Source organism: Microcaecilia unicolor, chromosome 10, assembly GCF_901765095.1.
Source record: "Microcaecilia unicolor chromosome 10, aMicUni1.1, whole genome shotgun sequence".
Taxonomy (NCBI): domain Eukaryota; kingdom Metazoa; phylum Chordata; class Amphibia; order Gymnophiona; family Siphonopidae; genus Microcaecilia; species Microcaecilia unicolor.
This window is the reverse complement of record NC_044040.1, coordinates 168411728-168432737: the sequence shown is the minus strand read 5'-3', so window position 1 is coordinate 168432737 and position 21010 is coordinate 168411728. Positions and strand designations below refer to the sequence as shown.

The window sequence follows — 21010 nt, the reverse complement described above, 5'->3', positions numbered from 1 at the left end:
TTTTGCCAATTATATAAAGTCAAATGCCACTTATTATGAAAATCTTTCTTCAAATTCACTAGCATATATAATTCAAAAAGAATCAATGTTATCTGCAACTGCAGACCAACTTCAAAAGAAGACTTCAGAAAACTGAACATCTTATTAGCACTTATAGACAGCTAGACTAGCTTACTGATTTCAATTGGCCTTTCTTTTTTCCCCCTTTTTTATGATAGAGACTATTCCACTTCAGACCATCTCACAAAAAAAAAACAGGCCAATCATCACTTAAAAATTATCTTGTGAAAAAATTCCCATTGTAATGTTTTTATATAATCAACAGTTGGACTATATGCCTTTAATAAAAATAGGCATTCAGAATCAGGCCAGGTAGCACAGCAATTTTCTCACACAAAACTATGGACTCCTTGTATGAAGCGGTGCTAACGATTAACATGCGCTGAATGTGAAGAAGCCCATTCAATGTGAAGAAGCCCATTCAAATGTTCAAAAAGTGGTATAAAAACATCCAAATTGGTATTTTCAAAACCAATTTTTAGATATTTTTCTATGAAGTCTGTCAGAAATGCATTTAAATCATAAGGGGGCATGTTAAGGGTGGGGTCTGGGTGTTCCTAACACTTGGATGTTTTTCTGTCATAATGGAATAAAACAAAAACATCCAGGGCTATAAGTTGGGTGTTTTGGTCTAGACCTGTTTTATTAACGGATAAGTCACAAAAAGTGCCCTAAAAGACTAGATGACCAAAGGAGGGAATCAGGGATGACCTCCCCTTACTCCCTCAGTGGTCACTGACACCTTCCACACCCCCCCCCCCCCCCCCCCCCCCCCACAAATGTGATTAAAAATGTTACTTACTAGCCTCTATGCCAGCTTCAGATCAGGTCCATTAGAGCAGCAAGCAAGTCTCTGGAGTATTGCAGTGGTGGGTGCAGTGCACTGCATACAGGTGGACCCAGGCCCATACCTCCCCTACTTGTTACACTTTTGATGGAATCTGTGAGCCCTCCAAAACTCACCAGAAACCTCTGTACTCATATATAGGTGTCCCCTTCACCCATAAGGGCTATTGTAGTGGTGTATAGTTAGGGGTAGTGGGTTTAGGGGGGGGGCTCAGAAGACAAGATAATGGAGCAATGGTGAGATGTGTACCTGGGAGTATTTATTTGAATCCCACTGCAGAGCCTCCCTAGGGTGCTCCATTGTTTTCTTGGCCGTCTGTGTGGCCAGTCTACTAAGAATGCTGGCTCCTCCTACATCCCAATGGCTTGATTTTGTGTGTTTTTCACTTGGACTTTTTTTTTTAATGAACCAAAAAGATAAATGCACAGAGCACAAAAACATCTAGCAAATAGCCATTTAAAAATAAAAAACTGTTTTTTTTCTGTTTTGAAAATGGTTATATTCCCCACTTGAATTTTGGACGTTTTTAGCAAAACATCCAAAGTTGGACTTAGACATCATATTGAAAATGTGTCAACTCTCATATTTTATAAAATATGCATTGTATATCACAACTCTGTTCAAATTCTGCTCAAACTATGCTCACAGGACTGGTTTGGTGACATTTCATCATCTGACAGCTCATCACTGAGACACTTCATCACTAAGCCAGTAAATCACGTGACACTTTATCACTGTGAACATTTCATCGCAGGCCTAACCAGGCATATTCAGCAGCACTTAACTGGTTAGCGCCGCTGAAAATATCTGGTTAATGCCCAAGCCAAAATCAGCTTGGCCGGTTAAGTGCCTACGTTCAGCATTTAATTCACCAAGGGGTCCTTTTACAAAGTTGCACTGAAAACAGGCCTGCGCTGCTGTAGACATGTATTGGATGCGCGCAGGTCCATTTTTCAGCGCACAAGCAAAAACAACCTTTTTTTGGCCGAAAATGGATGTGCGGCAAAATAAAAATTGGCGCATGTCCATTTTGGGCCTGAGACCTTACCGCCACCCATTGACTTAGTGGTAAGGTCTCACGTGTAAATCAGGCAGTAATCATCAGCGTGCCTACACTGCCAATTACCACCAGGCTAGCGCCATGTGCGTTTGACGCGCATAGGCGCCTATGCGCCTTAGTAAAATGGCCCCCAAGGTAACCACATAAAAGTCAGTCCTATCTTTATGCAGTTCACCATAGCCAGTTAAGTGTTGAATATCACAATTAACTGGTATTGTTGTTGTTGCTCATGTACAGCAGAAACTTCAATGCCAGGCACTGAATTTAATGCTGGTGGCAGTTAGCAAAACTCTGATTGCCACCAGCTGAATCCTGGGCCCCACTTTTTCAAGCTAATCTATTCAAATTATATGTTTCAAAACTTGCAGTGAATGTGTGTGTGGTGGGGGGGGGGGGGGGGGGGGGGGATGGGGGGATGCCAGCACACATCTGTGCTTCTTCTTTTTCATCTAAATAAGAGCCTCACTAAAACTTCCTACACATAACATTTTAATGAGACTCATTTTTAAGCGCAGGAGAATAGTGTTTTCATCAGCTGACACTTCATCATACACAGAAAGCTAAATGTACTCAAATTGCATGCATGGAAAAACTTGCATGGCTAATTGAGCAAAAATATTGAAATTTAAAATAGCATATGTCACATATTGTGCAAAAGATATGCATGGAAAAACTTGCACACAGCGGTGAGGAAAAGTCATAACTATGATAGCTCATCACCGACAGGCAATTATATAGCATGCATCATAGTTTTCCGCCCACGTAATTTGAATGCATTTATCTTGAATACGTGATGCAGTGTTGCGTGATGAAATATCTGTGTTGGTGAGGTGTCAAGTGCTGACACGGCAGATTAAGGTTATGAAAATTGTTGTTCTTCTGTGACTAAATCTGAGCCTCGTGAAAATTTTATGGGTAAGAAGTTTTAGTGAAAATCATATTTAGGTGTAAAAGAACAGGCATGGATGCTGAGATGCTGCTATGCTGGTGCAAACGGCCCCCGTTGGGGTTTTTATGACTGAACAAGATAATTCATTTTCTTTTTGCATAGTGGTTCAGCGCTTTATAACTTGCACTGCAGAATTTTGAAAAGTTTTGAAAAAAAGTAATAGAATTAAAATGTTTAAATTGGGTTTTTAAGAACCAATGAATGATAAAAGGTACCTAAGTTCTAACAGACAACAAACTAGGACCCTCTGTTTACTAAGGTGCATTGATTTGGGTTCATCTCTTTTTGCATTGCATTGACCTGGCATGTCTCTCCCCCATTTGCCACACGTTTTCCATGGATATCATTTGAATACATTTAGCTTGAATATGTTATGAAGTGTCACAGTGATTACAAGTCAGGTGATGAACTGGTTCAGTGATGAAGTATCTCCGGGGCCCTTTTACAAAGCTGCAGGAGGGCTAACGCGTGGGTAGCGCATGCCAAATTGGCACTACCGACGGGGTGGCACATGCGCCCGGCGGTAATTCTGAGTTTAGCATGCACCAAATCCTGAGGTAGAACATATTTTTCTATGTTCTACTGCAGGGGGCATTCCCGGCAGTAATCGGCAGCGCGGCCACATTGGTGCACGCTGCATGGTTACTGCACGGGTAGTGCATGAGTCCTTACCGCTAGGTCAATAGGTAAATAGGCACGCTAGTGTTAATTTTTGCGCACGCCCATTTCCCAGCCCATTAAAAAATGGCCTTTTTCATAGCCACATTAAAAAGTGGCTCAGCACGCGCCAAAAAGATGCGTCCACACTACTGTAGGCCACTTTTTACCATGACTTTTTAAAAGGACCCCTCAGTGATGAAGTGTCAGTGATGAAATGTCTGTACAGGAACACTTACATACGGTCTATGTAAATATTCTTTCCATCTGACTGTTTTTTTGCACTCATATACATCCCATATATAGTTTTGGAAGAGCCCTATTCTGCATATAGAAACTGCTTCACATGTGGAGAAAGCTTTATGAAATAATTCCTTTTATACCTGTAATTCTGAATCAAGCCAAACCTAATTTAGTAACACTTAAACTTTTCATACCATGTTGCTCTAGTTCAAACCAGAATGATATGATTACCATCAGTCCTCTCCGGGAGCTTCCCACTCTTGCCAAGCGTGCTGCCATTGACAGTTTCAGATGAAATGCTCAGTTTTGTGTTAGGATCTCTCTTAGGCTTTGGTGGTGGTTGTTTGCGGGCGCAATTGCCACTGCCATCATCGTCCTCTGTGCCCCCCACAGAATGAAGAGACTGGGACCTCACAGAAAACCCACTGGAGCAAAGGTGCGGCAGTCTGTCCTGAGGAGCAGGCATTGTCATAAATCCCATACGGAAATGCTTGCCTATGTAGTTTCCTTCATGTCCTCTCACTCCTTCTCCACCTATACTGTAAAGAAGAGATGGAAACTAATTATTTGTCAAGATCCATGCAGCAATGTTGCAAAACTGACAGCACAAACTTTGAATGTGCACTTTACAGAGTAATTTTGAAATGCATAGTTTTTATGCATTCAGGCACTTATAATTAATCCCTTTAAGGATTAAATTCATAATTAATCCCTTTAAGGATTAAATTCACTAAACACTTTCTCCCAATGCTACAAAATATAAAATAATACTTTAGTACATCTCATTCTTGGGGTTGATGAACTAGAGTGCTTAAACATTGGCTTAATGTCCTTTGAACAGTCTTTTTTTTAAATGCAAAGCATCTTAGTACATAAGCACATAAGTATTGTCACACTGGGACAGACCAAAGGTCCATCAAGCCCAGCATCCTGTTTCCAACAGTGGCAAATCCAGGTCACAAATGCCTGGCAAGATCCCGAAAAAGTTCAATACATTTTATGCTGCTTATCCCAGAAATAGCAGTGGATTTTCCACAAGTCAATTTAATAATGGCCTATGGACTTTTCCTTTAGGAAGCCATCCAGACTTTTTAAAACCACATTAAGCTAACCACCTTTACAACATTTGCTGGCAGTTAATTCCAGAGTTTAATTACATGTTGAGTGAAGAAAATGTTCTCTGATTCATATTAAATTTACTACTTTGTAGCTTCATCGCATGCCACCTAGTCCTAGTATTTTTGGAAAGAGTAAACAAACGATTCACGTCTACCTGTTCCACTGCACTCATTATTTTATAGACCTCTATTATATCTCCCCTCAGCTGTCTTTTATCCAAGCTGACGAGCCCTAGATGCTTCAGCCTTTTCTCATAGGGAAGTCATCCTATCCCCTTTATTATTTTTGTCGCCCTTCTCTGTACTTGGGAAAACTTATTTATTTTAACAGGCTTTCAATCCTCAAAGCCAACCATGACAGATGGTCCTGGAACAAGTTTCATAAGAACATAAGAATAGCCATATTGGGTCAAACCAATTGTCCATCAAGCCCAATATCCTGTTTCCCTTATCTCTTTACCTGTCCTTTCCTATTTGAATACCGTTACTTTTCTTTTCTATTTTTCTGTTATTTTAATTTGAACACCATGGTATATTGTTAAATGAACTATAAACTATAAACCATATTTATCATATACGCTAATAATTAACATTAATGAGATGCAGATGAGGCACATTCTAAAGAATTAACTAGTAAATATTCAGCCTGCAGCAGTGTTTTTGTAAATGCTGACCATCTCAAGCAGAATCAGCATTAGATATTCAGTCCCGTGCCGTGCTTGGGCACTGGCATTGAAGATCGGGGACTAATTCAGCATATCTTAGTTGCTGGGTCTTATGATCTTATGCGGGTCCCTGATGATATTCAGCCGGGACACACTTAAGACACTTATGCGAAGTCTGGCTGAATACTGACCAGGACCTACAAAAGGCTATCTGGGCAGGTCCTGAACCCTCCTCATGATTCCAATCCCTCTTCCTACCCCCCATGGAACATTAACAGATCCCCCACCCTCCTGCCCTCTGGATCCCCCTTGGTCTACCTTCCCAGTCCATGGTGGTCTGGCAGAGAATGGGCAGGAGTGATGCTCACCCGATCATGCCTGTCGCAGCTGCCATTATCTCTAGCAGCAGCCTCACCATACTAACAAAGTACCATAAGACTGCCTGTAGAGGTCACTGCAGCCTTTTTGATGGTATAGCTGCAATGGTCAAGAGTAACTAGGCATCCTCCTGCCTGTTCTCCACTAGACTATCAATATTCAGTATTTCTGTTCCCAGAGGGGCTTATAATTTTAGATCATACCTGAGGCAATGGAGGTTTAAGTAGATTGTCCAAGGTCTTTAAGAGCCGTATTGGGATTTGAACCAGACTTAGCCTTGCTCTCAGCCTATTGCTCTCACCATTAGGCTATTCCTTTTTATTACTGTAGTATGGGAATCCTCTTATAAAATTACCCCTTAAATTTGGGATTGTGCAAGTAGGTATAGATGTGGTCAAAGTCAGAGACAACAAGTCATAGAAGAGGGCGGAGAAAACAAACCACCAGTATGATACACACTTGCTTAGTTTGTTAAAAGTCACTGCTTTTACTGATACACCATTTATTTTATGCAATTATATTTTTCCAACTGTCATTTTGGCGACATACCTCTGACCCAGGCAGATGCCAAAACATGGCCGCATTGGGTCTTGTGTCTAAGAATTATTTTGTCAATAAAGCTGCTGTGTCAGACCTCTGTCTTTTCCACCCATTAATGTGGGCTTTTTTTTTTTTTACTGTTTGACTGTATTTGATGTATTGTTCAATAAAAATTAGTTTTAAAAAAGTCACCTTGCACCATACTGGTACTTTTGTTATCTCTGACTTTGACCACCTGTCTAGATTTAAACAGTATCAGAAAAACCTAACTAGAATCTTTCTGAAGTATAGTTATGTTTTTTGCATTAATGCACCTGCAAAGCAGTTTGCATGTGCACACTTGACCTGTTAGTATAGCAAATGAGCTAGTTTGCATCGTTTCACATCACATTACCCCAGTAGTATGTATTTTGCATTAACACCATTGCAAGAAACGTTTTGTGCATTAAAAGCTTCAAGATGTACAAACTATCTTGGTAAAGCTAATAGCTCTTATTGGTTACAAGAGTGTTAATGCAGTTCAGTACATTGGGCTTTAAGGGCCCAATAGTCAGACGACAGAAGGGAGCCTGGCTAACTCTTGCTGTCAGTGGTCAGCCCGGATATTCAATGTTGGGCCATTTCTGGCCAGTTAAAACTTAACTATCTATGATAATATTCAGAGATATTCCAGCTATTTACATGACCCAATGTGGCCACTTACAATAGCTATGCACTGAATATTCATGGTAAGCTGGCTATATCGTGCAATATAGCCAGTTATCTCCTAGCCGCTAACTGGGAATATTCAGTGGGGGACAGTCGGTTATCCCTCGCTAAATATCACAGGATAGCCAGTTAAGTGCCATTTAACCAACCAGATGTTGTTCCTGGCTATTTAAATGGTTTTGAATATCGAGGGGTTAGTGCTTTCCTATGGTCTTGGTCCAGTTAAGCTCTCTAGTTTGACATAAACTAGAATAGATCAGAATTAAGATGGAAAATTCATAACTGGATTAAATGGGATCCATGTTTACTGTGATGTTATTAAAGAACAAAGCTCTACGAAAAGTTGGTAATATACTCCCTAATTCTATACAAAGAACTCAAAATTGTGTGTGTAAATTTGGAAACACACCAATTTGCATGTGCAATTTAATTGCCAAATGGGCCAATTAGCACCAATAATTGGGTACTAATAATCAATTATCAGCACTAATTGGCATTAATTTAAATTTGCACATAAACGTTTAGCCACCGGGATTGGCACATACATTTTCCATGTGGATCTAAAAAGGGGGATGGTCATGGAAAGGGCATGGGCGAATCAGGGGTTCCTGGAATTTGCGTGCAGTGTTACAGAATAAGGGAGATCTGCGCCTAATGTAGGTACCAGAATTTATAGCAGGTTTCAGTTGGTGTAAATCCTCATGCCCAAAGTTGGGCACGGATCTAGGCACCACACACTATTCTATAAACTCGGAACACCGTTTATAGAATAGTGCATAGTGCTAATTTGTACTAGCACCAATTTTTCTGCAACATATACAGAATTTAGTCCATGGTGAGGAAAGTAAGGTAAAATAGAATAGTTGCCTTAAACACTATAAATATCTTTTCTATAGAAAGATATAGGTTTTGAGTCTGTTATAGTAATCACTTTAATCTCTGTACTGAAAAGAGACATCATTTCCCCCCTCTCTGTAAATAAATAATTCAAATGAAATTAGAAGTCAGAGATCTGTACAGATTCCATTCATTTCCTCTCAATTCCTCCTCAGAGCTCTGAGGTCAAAAGAAATCAGTGCTGCAAACTATAATGTGTATATACAGAATCTAATTTATCCAGGCCTTGTGCTTCAACAATGCCAGGCCCAGAATTTAGGCAACTGCCTCTGGCACCAGCTTCACATGACCACCAGAGTGTTGTCACTGCCGTGCCTCAATATGAGCAGGTCCCAGAGCAGCAGCAGCAAATAGGTCTCAAACATGCAGCATGGGGACCATAAACCGTCACACTCTAGATAGGCCCTATGGATGGTGCTCCATCCCCTCCTTGTACATGCAAGGAGAAGATGCTAGAAGAGGCAGGATTGAGGGTAGGGGAGCATTTCTTTCCTTCTGCCACCTTCCAATGCCAGAAGGCAGGATCAGTGGGAGTATGAGGGGGAGCAGAGCAACTGTCTGTGTCCTACTCCTTCCCGAGTACCTATGGTTACTCAGTCAACACAAAATGAGAAAAAAACTCTGACTCTGAGGGCTGATGTAAATGTAAAAGCACACTAGCCGTTTCTGGGGGTGTGCATCTGGGCTATTAGAGGCACAAGGCAAACCAAAGTAGAGGATGACAAGCGACTCTCAAGATGGGAGTTTCAGATGCATTGATTTATTAGGCACCAAAGGCTGGGGTCAGCTGTTGGTGTCTAATAAATTAATGCATCTCCAACTCCCATCTTGAGAGTCATGTGTCATCCTCTACTTTGGTTTGCCTTCTGGTTCTGTGTAGAGGTTGTTTCCTGCTATTAGAGGCACAACCAGGGTTTAGTAAAGGATTATAAGGGTGATCCTTTGATCACTGGCTGTCAGTATAATCCTCATGATAATCTACTACAAAGAAACGGAAATAAAAATGGAAACAGAGAATTTGTCCAGTTTGTTAGGAAAATAAATGTTTGGAGGTCTGACAGTTTCAAAGAACTGGTATGATACTTGCACTCTGTTTTACATTTTTGTGCCTTCAAGTATTAGGAAATGTATACTTGAGGGTTATGAGAGGATTTTGATAATGGGCCATAGATTTGATATACTGCTTTTCTGTAGGTATAACCAAAGCGGTTTATTTATATTATATGCAGGTACTTTTTCTGTCCCTAGTAAGCTCACAATCAGAAAGCACAAAACTTGTTTGAAATGGTATTAAAAAAAAAAAAAAAATAGATGTGTTGCTTTTTTTCAGAAATAGGTATATTTCCTATTCAGATTTAGTATGTTTAGAACAAAATATCCAAAGTCCGACTTAGACGCACTATCGAAAATGCCACTCCACATAACCTTACAAGTCTATGATGCTGATTGCTCAGGCTGTGGACTGAACTACTGCTGGGTGCTGATTCCCTCAGTAACTAAAAAGGTGTTCTTTTTGATTTTCAGCTATTCGTTTCTGGAATAGCCTTCCTATTGCAATTCGTCTTTTGTAGAATTTTTTGCTTTTCGAAAGGCCTTGAAGACTCATTTTTTTTCTTAAATAATGTCTATTGAAGTCATCATGTAACCTTTAAAATTTTTTATCTGTTTTACTTTTCTGTTAAATCCTGATGTATGTTCAGTTTTTAACTTTTTGTTACCTCACCTTGAATCCCTAGTGGGAGAGTTGGCAGGTTACCAGCACTTGATAACATAACATAACATAGCAAAATCTCAAATTTGACTTCACCATGATAACTTCCCCGTTTAATAGAGCCATGAAGATTACATAATTGTGATGCAAGGGAATATTCTTTTTTTTTGTACTCCATTCTGAAGCTACTCCCACTTAGACTATTTTTTTATTTTGGGACAATTGCTACCATACATCATTAAGACAGAAACAGCTAAACGAGATGGAAAACTAGAGGCTTTGGGAAAAAAAATCACATGCAGGAAAAGGAAAGTTATTTGCTACAGCTCTTCAATTTAAAATATCAGCACAATAACCCCCCTGTTTACTAAGCCGTGCGCTAATGCTGACATAGCCCATTCACTTTGAATGGGCTGTGTTGGCATTGCCTCACAGCTTAGCAAACAGGAGAGTCAGTTTCTTAGCACCCATGCAGGGGGTGATATCTATCTGTTAAAGGACACTTCTGAAAATAACAAAATTGGGAGATTACTAGTGAATTACTTAAAGAGAAAAAAAAAGCCAAGGCAAAAGTACAGACCCTAAAAATGCACTAATGTGGGGCGCACTCAGGGGCCTGGTGGTAGTTCAGGCATCCGCGCACACTTTCCTGGCGCTAAAAAATACTTTGCATGCTTTAGGGGGCGGAGAGTAGATGTGCCCAGCGCTAACTGGTTCGTGCAGCTACATTTGCCACACAGCAACCAATTAGCGCATGGTTTGTGCATGAGCTCTTTCTACCTACTAAATAGGCGTCAATAAGGGCTGACACGCTAATGGCCATGTACTAATTGGGAAATTAGTGTCTGGCCATTATTAGGAAAAATGGAAACGTGGCCATTTTACAGCCATGCTAAAAGTGGTCTCAGCGAGCGGGAAAGCCCACTTTCTAATCAAAGTGCATGGCCCTTTTTAGTGCAGCTTAGTAAAAGGGCCCCAGAAAGTAGTAAAACCTACACTAAATTTCAAGCTATAATACATCAAACAGAGGCTATCAACAAGGGCAAGTCTCGTTATTCTTTTCCTCAATGGTCTAATGCAGAAAAACAGTTGCTGCAAATACCAATATCTGTAACTGAAGTTCAGGGAATACACTTGGCCCAGATTGGCTGCCCACTAAGTTTTATAACATTTTCAACAAAACCTTTGTCTGGTAGAGAGCTTTTTCATACTTGGGAAAAAGAGGATATCCCCTTAGGACAGTTTAAGCAGGCAATTACTTTGGTACTTCCCAAAGCAAATAAAGATTCCATGGGCATACAAAACTACAGACCAATATGACTGCTTAATATGGATTACAACATGCATGCAAAGATACCAGCACACAGACTATCCTAGATTACTGTATGGGTAAGGCGATTCATAACAAACAACTAGGCTATATATCTATAATGACATATTATCGACAATGTACTCCTATTTTATCAGCTATTGAACTGAACTCTATAGTGAATCTCCTATATGCTGTATATACAGAGATAGTACCTGTTTATAATTGGATTGTAAGCCACATTGAACCTGAACTCTTTGGGATAATGTGGGATACAAATGTCATAATAAATAAATAAATAGATAAATAAATATTCAGTCAGCTTAAACCCAAGTATTCCACTACCAGAGAAGACTCCAAACTCTTACTCTAAATGTTCTCTTTAAGACAGTTGATCACAAAAATAATGAAAAAACATTCACAGCGAGATATGATGGAATAAGAGTTCTGCCATTACAGTTTGAATTCATTTTGTGACCAGCCCTTCTGTGACAGACAGAGCAGGGCCTGGGCAGGGGACAGCTTCATGCTGCCAGTAATGAGTACATATTTAAGGGTGAAAAATCATCATGAATTGCTAAGGCTTGAGAAATTAAGCAGTAGGATTACTGTCTCAGTATAGAGAAGTTCAGGTCTCTCAATATGCTGGCACCTGTACAATTGCCTTCCTTCTCTTCAGGAGAACTACACAGGGAGGCAGGCATTTGGTAGGAGGGGGGAATCTGCTCCTCCCAGCATACATAGGGCAACTAAGCAAACCAGAAGGGTCCCATAAGGTATTAAGCACAAAGCACAGATGCTCAGGAAGGGCCCATCACCTAAGGAATACAATCTCCAGGTAGTTCATTATATACAGCATATACAGACAGTTTAATTTGTTATACACATGCAGCACAAGCTGCCCCATGTAATGTGGGCAGAACAGCTATCACTAAATTTGGTAGTGTCCCTGGTTATATCCATGGATAACATAACATTCTATCCCAGCAATGATAATCATAGTTAATAATGTGTTATCAGTATCACAAGACTACTGCTAGAGTGCTAAACAGCTATTTTAAAGATGGAGCTGTTAGAAGAAGGAATGAATATGATTCACTCCTATCCAGCCTATCCCACTGGACCACTAGGAAGCATATGGTAGGCCCTGGGGAGGGGGCCTACAGGTACGTTGAGGAGGGGGCGCTGTGAGAGGGGTCTGTTCTCAGGAGTGTTTCAGGATCTGTTTAAGGGGTTTCATAAGGGGATCAGAAAGGGAGGGGGGGAGGAAGGGAAATGACTGATCCCTTTAAGAGGGTCTCAGTTGATATTCAGACAGGATACTTATGAAATACTTAAGCAGGTCCTGGCTGAATATTGTCTGAGACCCGCATAAGTTCAGGCAGCTAGCCCAAGTCTAGTGTGAGCTGGATATTCAATACTGATGTCTGGACATGGCCGAGTATTGAATATCTGAGGTTAATTAAACTAGTAACAATCAGCATTTAAAATAATACTGGAAACTGTACAAAGCAGATCGTTGATAAACTGAGATGTATTTTATTAATATCACAAAATTAGATTAAAAAATGTATATACAGCAACTCATATACATATACATATTATAGCCCGACACAGGCCGTGTTTCGCCCAACTGGGCTGCTTCAGGGGCTAAAAAATAATAATAAATAGATAATAAATTATGCATCTTATCATCTAAATAAAAACATAAACTAATAACATAGAAATTGCATGATTTGAACATAAATAATATTATAAAAGTATGTTTTAAAAAAAACAAAATGACATAAAATACAAATGTTTATACATCTATAATTACATATAAATCAATATCATTAAGATCTATAACGTCAAAATCCCACAGACACTTTATTTATAATAAAAATTGGACTATCAGAAATCGCGTGTGTTAGTCGCAAATAGGTAATATATCAACCACATATATATACAGGTACATGTTACAGAAGCCCACAAAGATAATTATGGAATATCACAAGAAACGCACAGAACGTATATACAGGAAAATAGATACAGACATAACAACATATTCAGACATCAGACATCCATCCTCAATAATATGATAAAATTCAATTCTATTCTATAATTCAAAAGGCACCCACCTATATAGTGGTATTCCACCATCAAACCAGAGATATTGCTGGAGAAACGGCTAAAAAGATACAGAAAGGGAATGTGACAAAACAGATAAAAATAAAGATAATAATAATGATAATAATAAAAATAAAAATATATATAAATAATAATGAGAATAAAAATAAAAATAAAAAAGGTATGATCAAAAGAGTAATGTGATAAAAATGATATAATAAAACTCACGTATATTGTCTATATTCTGAAAAAAACAACTCGTCTGGAAATGCAGAAACAATAGTTATAAACCTGTGTAGAAAAAATATATAGTGAAAATATGGAAATATATATATAAGAGAAAATGTGATAGAAAGAACCTCAGCCAATTTGCAGAGATATTCACAGGGGGGCCATGTGATCCACCGCAACGCTTCATTATTATGTGCTGTAAACAGTTTTTAAAGCCATTGTGGCGTTACTCTATATATGCCAGATACTAAGCTTCTGATACGATTACAGCGTCGCGCTATTCAATCTAAAGGAGTAAGGGAATCTATTTTTGTAGGTGGCAGACGTCATCCACAGCGGATAATTTAACTTTGTTTTGAATATAAACAGCAGGTTATATCTGATAATGGTAGTATCTCAGCTTTTGTGCCCTATCAAAGGCGCAATGGTTTGAAAAGTTTTCCTCTATGTAAGCCTAAGCTTATGACACGATTACAACGTCGCGCTATTTAATCTAAAGGAGTAGAGAAATCTGTTTTTGTAGGATGCAGACGTCATCCATAGCGGGCAACTTAACTTTATTTTAAATATAATCATCAGGCTATATCTAATAGTAGTAGTATTTCAGCTTCAGTACCCTATCAAAAGCGCAATGGTTGAGAATCAAACTTACCTGAGGTCGAATGAATAGCCTCTTACTTCCAAACGCGCTGAAAAAACGCTGTGGCGAGACCGGAAGTGAGTTAAAAAGAGAAAGATCAAAGGTCAACCATGCTTAGTAAAAATCGCCGAAAGAAACCCTTTTAATACAAATTTATTGGTGCTCGATGTTAAATATCGATTAGATACAGGTATTTTTGTTCTTAGAAAGTTTTTAATTGATAGAACAAACGTATATCATCATTGGAGAAAAAAGTTGATTGACAGCCACTCGGAATATACGATGCTGTGACGGATAGAGGCAAGTGAATATATAGAAAAGAGTAAAAGTGAGTGATTACTTGAAAATCGAGAGATAAACATATCCAGACTGAAAAAATAAATAAAATAAAAAAAAAATAAAAAAACAAATATGATTTTAAGAGGATAAAAGCGCAACCAGAGGTCAAAGGTTACCAGGCTGAAGTGAATGCTCGTCTTTTGGTATATATTTATTGCTACTCCAAGAAAGTGATATTTAAAAATAAAAATAAAAATAAAATGAAAATAGCTAAAAAAGACGTCATAAAAATGCTTATATGAATGGAAGTATTGTAAAACAATATAAATAAATATTAGATAAATCAAAAAAAAAAAAAAAAAATATAGGGAGGGTGCCATAATCTATAAAAGTGGTCAAAAGTAAGAATTATTATTGAGATGGATGTTTAATGTGTATACATGGTCATAAAAATACAGAATAATCAATTTCACCATTTAACCCATGTGGATGGAGGGTGTTTAGTTCAAAAATAAATTCCTGTTCTTTCCGTAATAAATGAGTATCAATTGGTCCACCTCTCCATTTATTTTTATGTACATAAATGGCGCAGAATCTGTACTCCTCAAATTTATGGCCCAATAATATTGAATGTTGTACTAATGGTTTTTCTATTAATTTTCGTTTAATTGCACTTCTATGTTCAATAATTCTAATATTAAGTTTCCTTTTTGTTTTTCCTACATAGACTAATTTGCAGGGACACATAGCAATATATACAACATTACTAGTTTTACAATTTGAAAATTGTCGGAGATGAATATCTTTATTTGCTGATGGTATATGAAGATTCTTAGTCTTGATATTGACTTTGCAAACCGAACATTTGCCACAAGGAAAATGGCCTGTTGGTAAATGGTTCAATGTGGTAGTTATACTAGGTAGTGTGGAGGGAACCAGAAGGTCCCTTAGGTTGCGTTCACGCTTGTATGCCACTATTACTCTCTTTTGCTGAAATGTGTCTAGATCTTCTAGCAAATGCCAATGTTTTTTTATAATATGAACTATAGAGTTTGACATGTTAGTAAATGGTAATGTGCAGACAATTTTATTCTCATTCGTCTTCTGTACTGGGTTAAGAAGTGTTTCTCTCAACTTGTCAGATGCTTTTTGAAATCCTTCTTTAATACATTTTGAGGGGTACCCTTTTTCCTTAAATCGTCTGGACATATCCTGAGATCGAAGTGTATATGTCCTCTGTTCTGAGCATAAACGTCTTAAACGTAGAAACTGGCTATATGGTAGATTATCTTTCAAGCTTCTACTATGACAACTTTCATAGTGCAAGAATTTATTCACATCCGTGGGTTTACGGTAAATGTCAGTAGTGAACTTATTATTCACCATATTTATGTTGATGTCCAGAAATGGAATTCTTTTTTCATCAAATTGCATTTGAAACTTTAAATTGATATCAAGAGTGTTAAGCCAGTTGTAAAAATCTCTAAGCTCTTCCTCTGTGCCCTTCCAGATCATGAAGATATCATCAATATATCTCTTCCAAATGTATATATGATCTATATATCTATTCTTTGTAATGAATTTTTCTTCAAATTGGGCTACATATAGATTAGCTATGGAAGGTGCGAATGTTGCACCCATTGCTGTACCTTTAATCTGTTGGTAGTATTTGCCATCAAACGCAAAAAAATTGTTTGTAAGTGCTATTGTAGCAAGTTCAACTATGAGTTGTGTTGGTATCCTAGGTCGTATATGTTGATCAGATAGCTTTTCTTTAATAATCTCTATTGATTCTTTCTGTGGGATATTAGTATACAAACTTTCTACATCAAAAGTAACCAAAAGCATGTCTTTGCTCGGGGTTATTTTATTCAACATGTTGATGATGTCAGCAGAATCACGTGTGTAGGATGGAATTTTATGAACTAAAGGACGTAAAAACTTATCAGTAAAGATTGATAATGGTTCTAGTAAAGAGCCACAGGCAGATACAATTGGTCTGCCTGGGGGTTTGGACAGAGATTTATGTATTTTAGGGAGAATGTATATGGTTGGTGTAATTGGTTCTTTTACCATTAGGAAACTAGCTTCTTTATCAGTCAGATATTGTGCTTTCCTGCCTACTTCGACCAATGAGAAAATTTCATTCTGAATATTTGTTGTGGGATCTTTGCTCAACACTTTGTAGAATGTCTGGTCATTAAGTTGTCTATGAACTTCATCTATGTAATCCTTTCTATTCATAACTACGATGGCTCCGCCTTTATCTGCTGGTTTAATGATGATACTCTGTTCTTTTTGTAATTTTTTAATAGCAGCATTTTCTTCCTTTGTTAAGTTGTTTTTCTAACATGGCTATATCTTTGAGTACGACCGTTTCGTAAGCTTGTATCAAATGATGCGTATTGCCAGGCGGGAGCCATTTGCTGTTATTCTTCACTATTGATTGGTCATTATAATCTGAAGTTCTTTTTGAAAAAAATTCCATAATTTTTAGTTTGCGTATAAATTTGAAAAATTCTATTCTGGTTCTGAAAGCATTGTATTTTGGCGTAGGTATAAATGATAAACCTTTACTTAGAACCTTCTCCTCTATATCTGTTAATTTTCTATCTGAAAGATTATATACTGTATTTAATACTTGTTGATGTTTTCCTGTCCATATTTTGGTTGAAAGGTACCACCTCTTCCTCTACCTCTACCACGACCCCTCCCTCTATATGATGAGTATCCACGTGGATACTCAGAGGTAGAGGTACCTATAGCAGATCTTTTCCTCCAGAGCTGGCCTAAATGGTGTACTTGCTTATCAACATTCATTCTCGGGGGTGTCGTGTAGAGGGAGGCTGATGGATCAAATACATCATCCTGATCACTTCTGGGTCTTTTTCTCTCTCTTATAGTTTGTGGACTTCTTTGGGTATTATTATCTATCACTTTATTGTATTGAGTGTTGTAATTTATTGTTCTACGGGGGTTATGCATCTGTTTGGTTGAATATCTGTACGTATTTCTATTCTTTTGGTTCTTTTGTCTATGCCATGGGTATATATTATGATACTTATAATCCTGATCATCTCTTCGAAATTTCTCAAATTTAATTAATCTCAGATCACGTTCGAATTGATCTGTACTCTTTTTGAAATCTTCGTGTAATATATCAAAGCAGGTGTCATTCTCTTTCAGAAAAATTAGTTCTTTATCTAGCTCTTCCTTAACCTTCTGTTCTTTCTCTTTACAGGTTTTAATGAGCAGGATCATAAGATCTAGTGAGCATTTGTTTAAAATAGCCTCCCATTGTAGCATAAATGTACTATCATCCGTAAACATGGTGGATGCCTTGTTAATACGTAACCCCCTCGGTATCCTTTTGTATCTACAGTACTCAAGCAACGATGACCCGTGAAGTTCTGTTCTTTTCCATCTTTTGCTTAGCTTCACCACTTCCTCCCAATGTTTGAGATAGTCCTCTAAAACATCTGGCTCTTTGAAGAAGGGATCTGGTGGTAACATGCTTTGTAGGCAATCGTCCTTAAAACTGAGAATATCCTTCCATGGTGAGAAGGACATGGTTCCTGTAATTACAGGTTCTATAATGCCCAAAAGGGAGGGTCCAAGAAAACAAAGGGGCAGACGATCTGCAAACTCCAAAGTGGAAACTGTACAAAGCAGATCGTTGATAAACTGAGATGTATTTTATTAATATCACAAAATTAGATTAAAAAATGTATATACAGCAACTCATATACATATACATATTATAGCCCGACACAGGCCGTGTTTCGCCCAACTGGGCTGCTTCAGGGGCTAAAAAATAATAATAAATAGATAATAAATTATGCATCTTATCATCTAAATAAAAACATAAACTAATAACATAGAAATTGCATGATTTGAACATAAATAATATTATAAAAGTATGTTTTAAAAAAACAAAATGACATAAAATACAAATGTTTATACATCTATAATTACATATAAATCAATATCATTAAGATCTATAACGTCAAAATCCCACAGACACTTTATTTATAATAAAAATTGGACTATCAGAAATCGCGTGTGTTAGTCGCAAATAGGTAATATATCAACCACATATATATACAGGTACATGTTACAGAAGCCCACAAAGATAATTATGGAATATCACAAGAAACGCACAGAACGTATATACAGGAAAATAGATACAGACATAACAACATATTCAGACATCAGACATCCATCCTCAATAATATGATAAAATTCAATTCTATTCTATAATTCAAAAGGCACCCACCTATATAGTGGTATTCCACCATCAAACCAGAGATATTGCTGGAGAAACGGCTAAAAAGATACAGAAAGGGAATGTGACAAAACAGATAAAAATAAAGATAATAATAATGATAATAATAAAAATAAAAATATATATAAATAATAATGAGAATAAAAATAAAATAAAAAGGTTGATCAAAAGAGTAATGTGATAAAAATGATATAATAAAACTCACGTATATTGTCTATATTCTGAAAAAAACAACTCGTCTGGAAATGCAGAAACAATAGTTATAAACCTGTGTAGAAAAAATATATAGTGAAAATATGGAAATATATATATAAGAGAAAATGTGATAGAAAGAACCTCAGCCAATTTGCAGAGATATTCACAGGGGGGCCATGTGATCCACCGCAACGCTTCATTATTATGTGCTGTAAACAGTTTTTAAAGCCATTGTGGCGTTACTCTATATATGCCAGATACTAAGCTTCTGATACGATTACAGCGTCGCGCTATTCAATCTAAAGGAGTAAGGGAATCTATTTTTGTAGGTGGCAGACGTCATCCACAGCGGATAATTTAACTTTGTTTTGAATATAAACAGCAGGTTATATCTGATAATGGTAGTATCTCAGCTTTTGTGCCCTATCAAAGGCGCAATGGTTTGAAAAGTTTTCCTCTATTTTTATTATTATCATTATTATTATCTTTATTTTTATCTGTTTTGTCACATTCCCTTTCTGTATCTTTTTAGCCGTTTCTCCAGCAATATCTCTGGTTTGATGGTGGAATACCACTATATAGGTGGGTGCCTTTTGAATTATAGAATAGAATTGAATTTTATCATATTATTGAGGATGGATGTCTGATGTCTGAATATGTTGTTATGTCTGTATCTATTTTCCTGTATATACGTTCTGTGCGTTTCTTGTGATATTCCATAATTATCTTTGTGGGCTTCTGTAACATGTACCTGTATATATATGTGGTTGATATATTACCTATTTGCGACTAACACACGCGATTTCTGATAGTCCAATTTTTATTATAAATAAAGTGTCTGTGGGATTTTGACGTTATAGATCTTAATGATATTGATTTATATGTAATTATAGATGTATAAACATTTGTATTTTATGTCATTTTGTTTTTTTAAAACATACTTTTATAATATTATTTATGTTCAAATCATGCAATTTCTATGTTATTAGTTTATGTTTTTATTTAGATGATAAGATGCATAATTTATTATCTATTTATTATTATTTTTTAGCCCCTGAAGCAGCCCAGTTGGGCGAAACACGGCCTGTGTCGGGCTATAATATGTATATGTATATGAGTTGCTGTATATACATTTTTTAATCTAATTTTGTGATATTAATAAAATACATCTCAGTTTATCAACGATCTGCTTTGTACAGTTTCCACTTTGGAGTTTGCAGATCGTCTGCCCCTTTGTTTTCTTGGACCCTCCCTTTAAAATAATACTGACCACCCCTGGCTGAAAACTGATCAGCACATATGTAACCTTTCATCAACTAGTTTGTGCTGGTCATGTAGGCAAGATAAAGATATAGCGATGTATTGTATATGCTATACTACTTTCTGAGGGGTCCTTTTACTAAGGTGCACTGAAAAATGGCCTGCGCTAGTGTAGGCGTGGGTTTTGGGCACGCACAGATTCACTTTTCAGCACCCTGTAAAAGAAAATGGACGAGCGGCAAAATCAAAATTGGCATGCATTCATTTTGGGACTGAGACCTTACCGCCAGCCATTGATTTAGTGGTAAGGTCTCATGCGTTAACCAGGCAGTAATGACCTACAAATGTAGAAAGCCACTTGACGCGTGCCCGCTACGTGCGTCCAAAATTTTTCAGATGCGCAAAGCGGACATGAGCCAAAAATGAAATTACTGCAAGGGCCATGTGGTAGCCGGGTGGTAACTCCATTTTGGCGCACGTTGGGCACACATAGGCGCTTACGCGGCTTAATAAAAGTGCCCTCTTGAATACAACATTTTGGTCAATACAGATAGAGTGCTCCTTTGCTAAAGTAATTTTCAAACATGTTGCTCTTGTTTTCTTACCGAATAACAAGCAAAGATGTTAGATATCTTGCCAACAATAGCACTCAAATCTATACTACAACATTGACAAAATAACTCTATTTTTAAATGCACACTTTTAGTGGAGGTCTGTTCTTTAGAAAAATATCTAACTGACACCAATGCAGATATTCATTAAACTCAAACTGAATAGAAGTCAAAATGTTGGGAAAAAAAAACACAGGTATCTCTTAGCACACAATAGTCTTCTCTTAAAGTTATATATTGATTTGAAGTATTTCTCTT

At 37.4% G+C, this 21010-nt stretch overlaps 1 protein-coding gene across 1 annotated transcript in view; it reads right to left on the bottom strand.

The window, feature by feature from the left end:
* The window catches only part of NYAP2 (neuronal tyrosine-phosphorylated phosphoinositide-3-kinase adaptor 2), a 284755-nt gene that overhangs the window by 164702 nt on the left and 99043 nt on the right, over positions 1–21010 (bottom strand). Inside the window, exon 2 of the mRNA XM_030215654.1 lies at positions 4048–4355. Coding sequence (XP_030071514.1) covers positions 4048–4355 — 308 coding nt within the window. The remainder of the gene's footprint in view (positions 1–4047; positions 4356–21010) is intronic.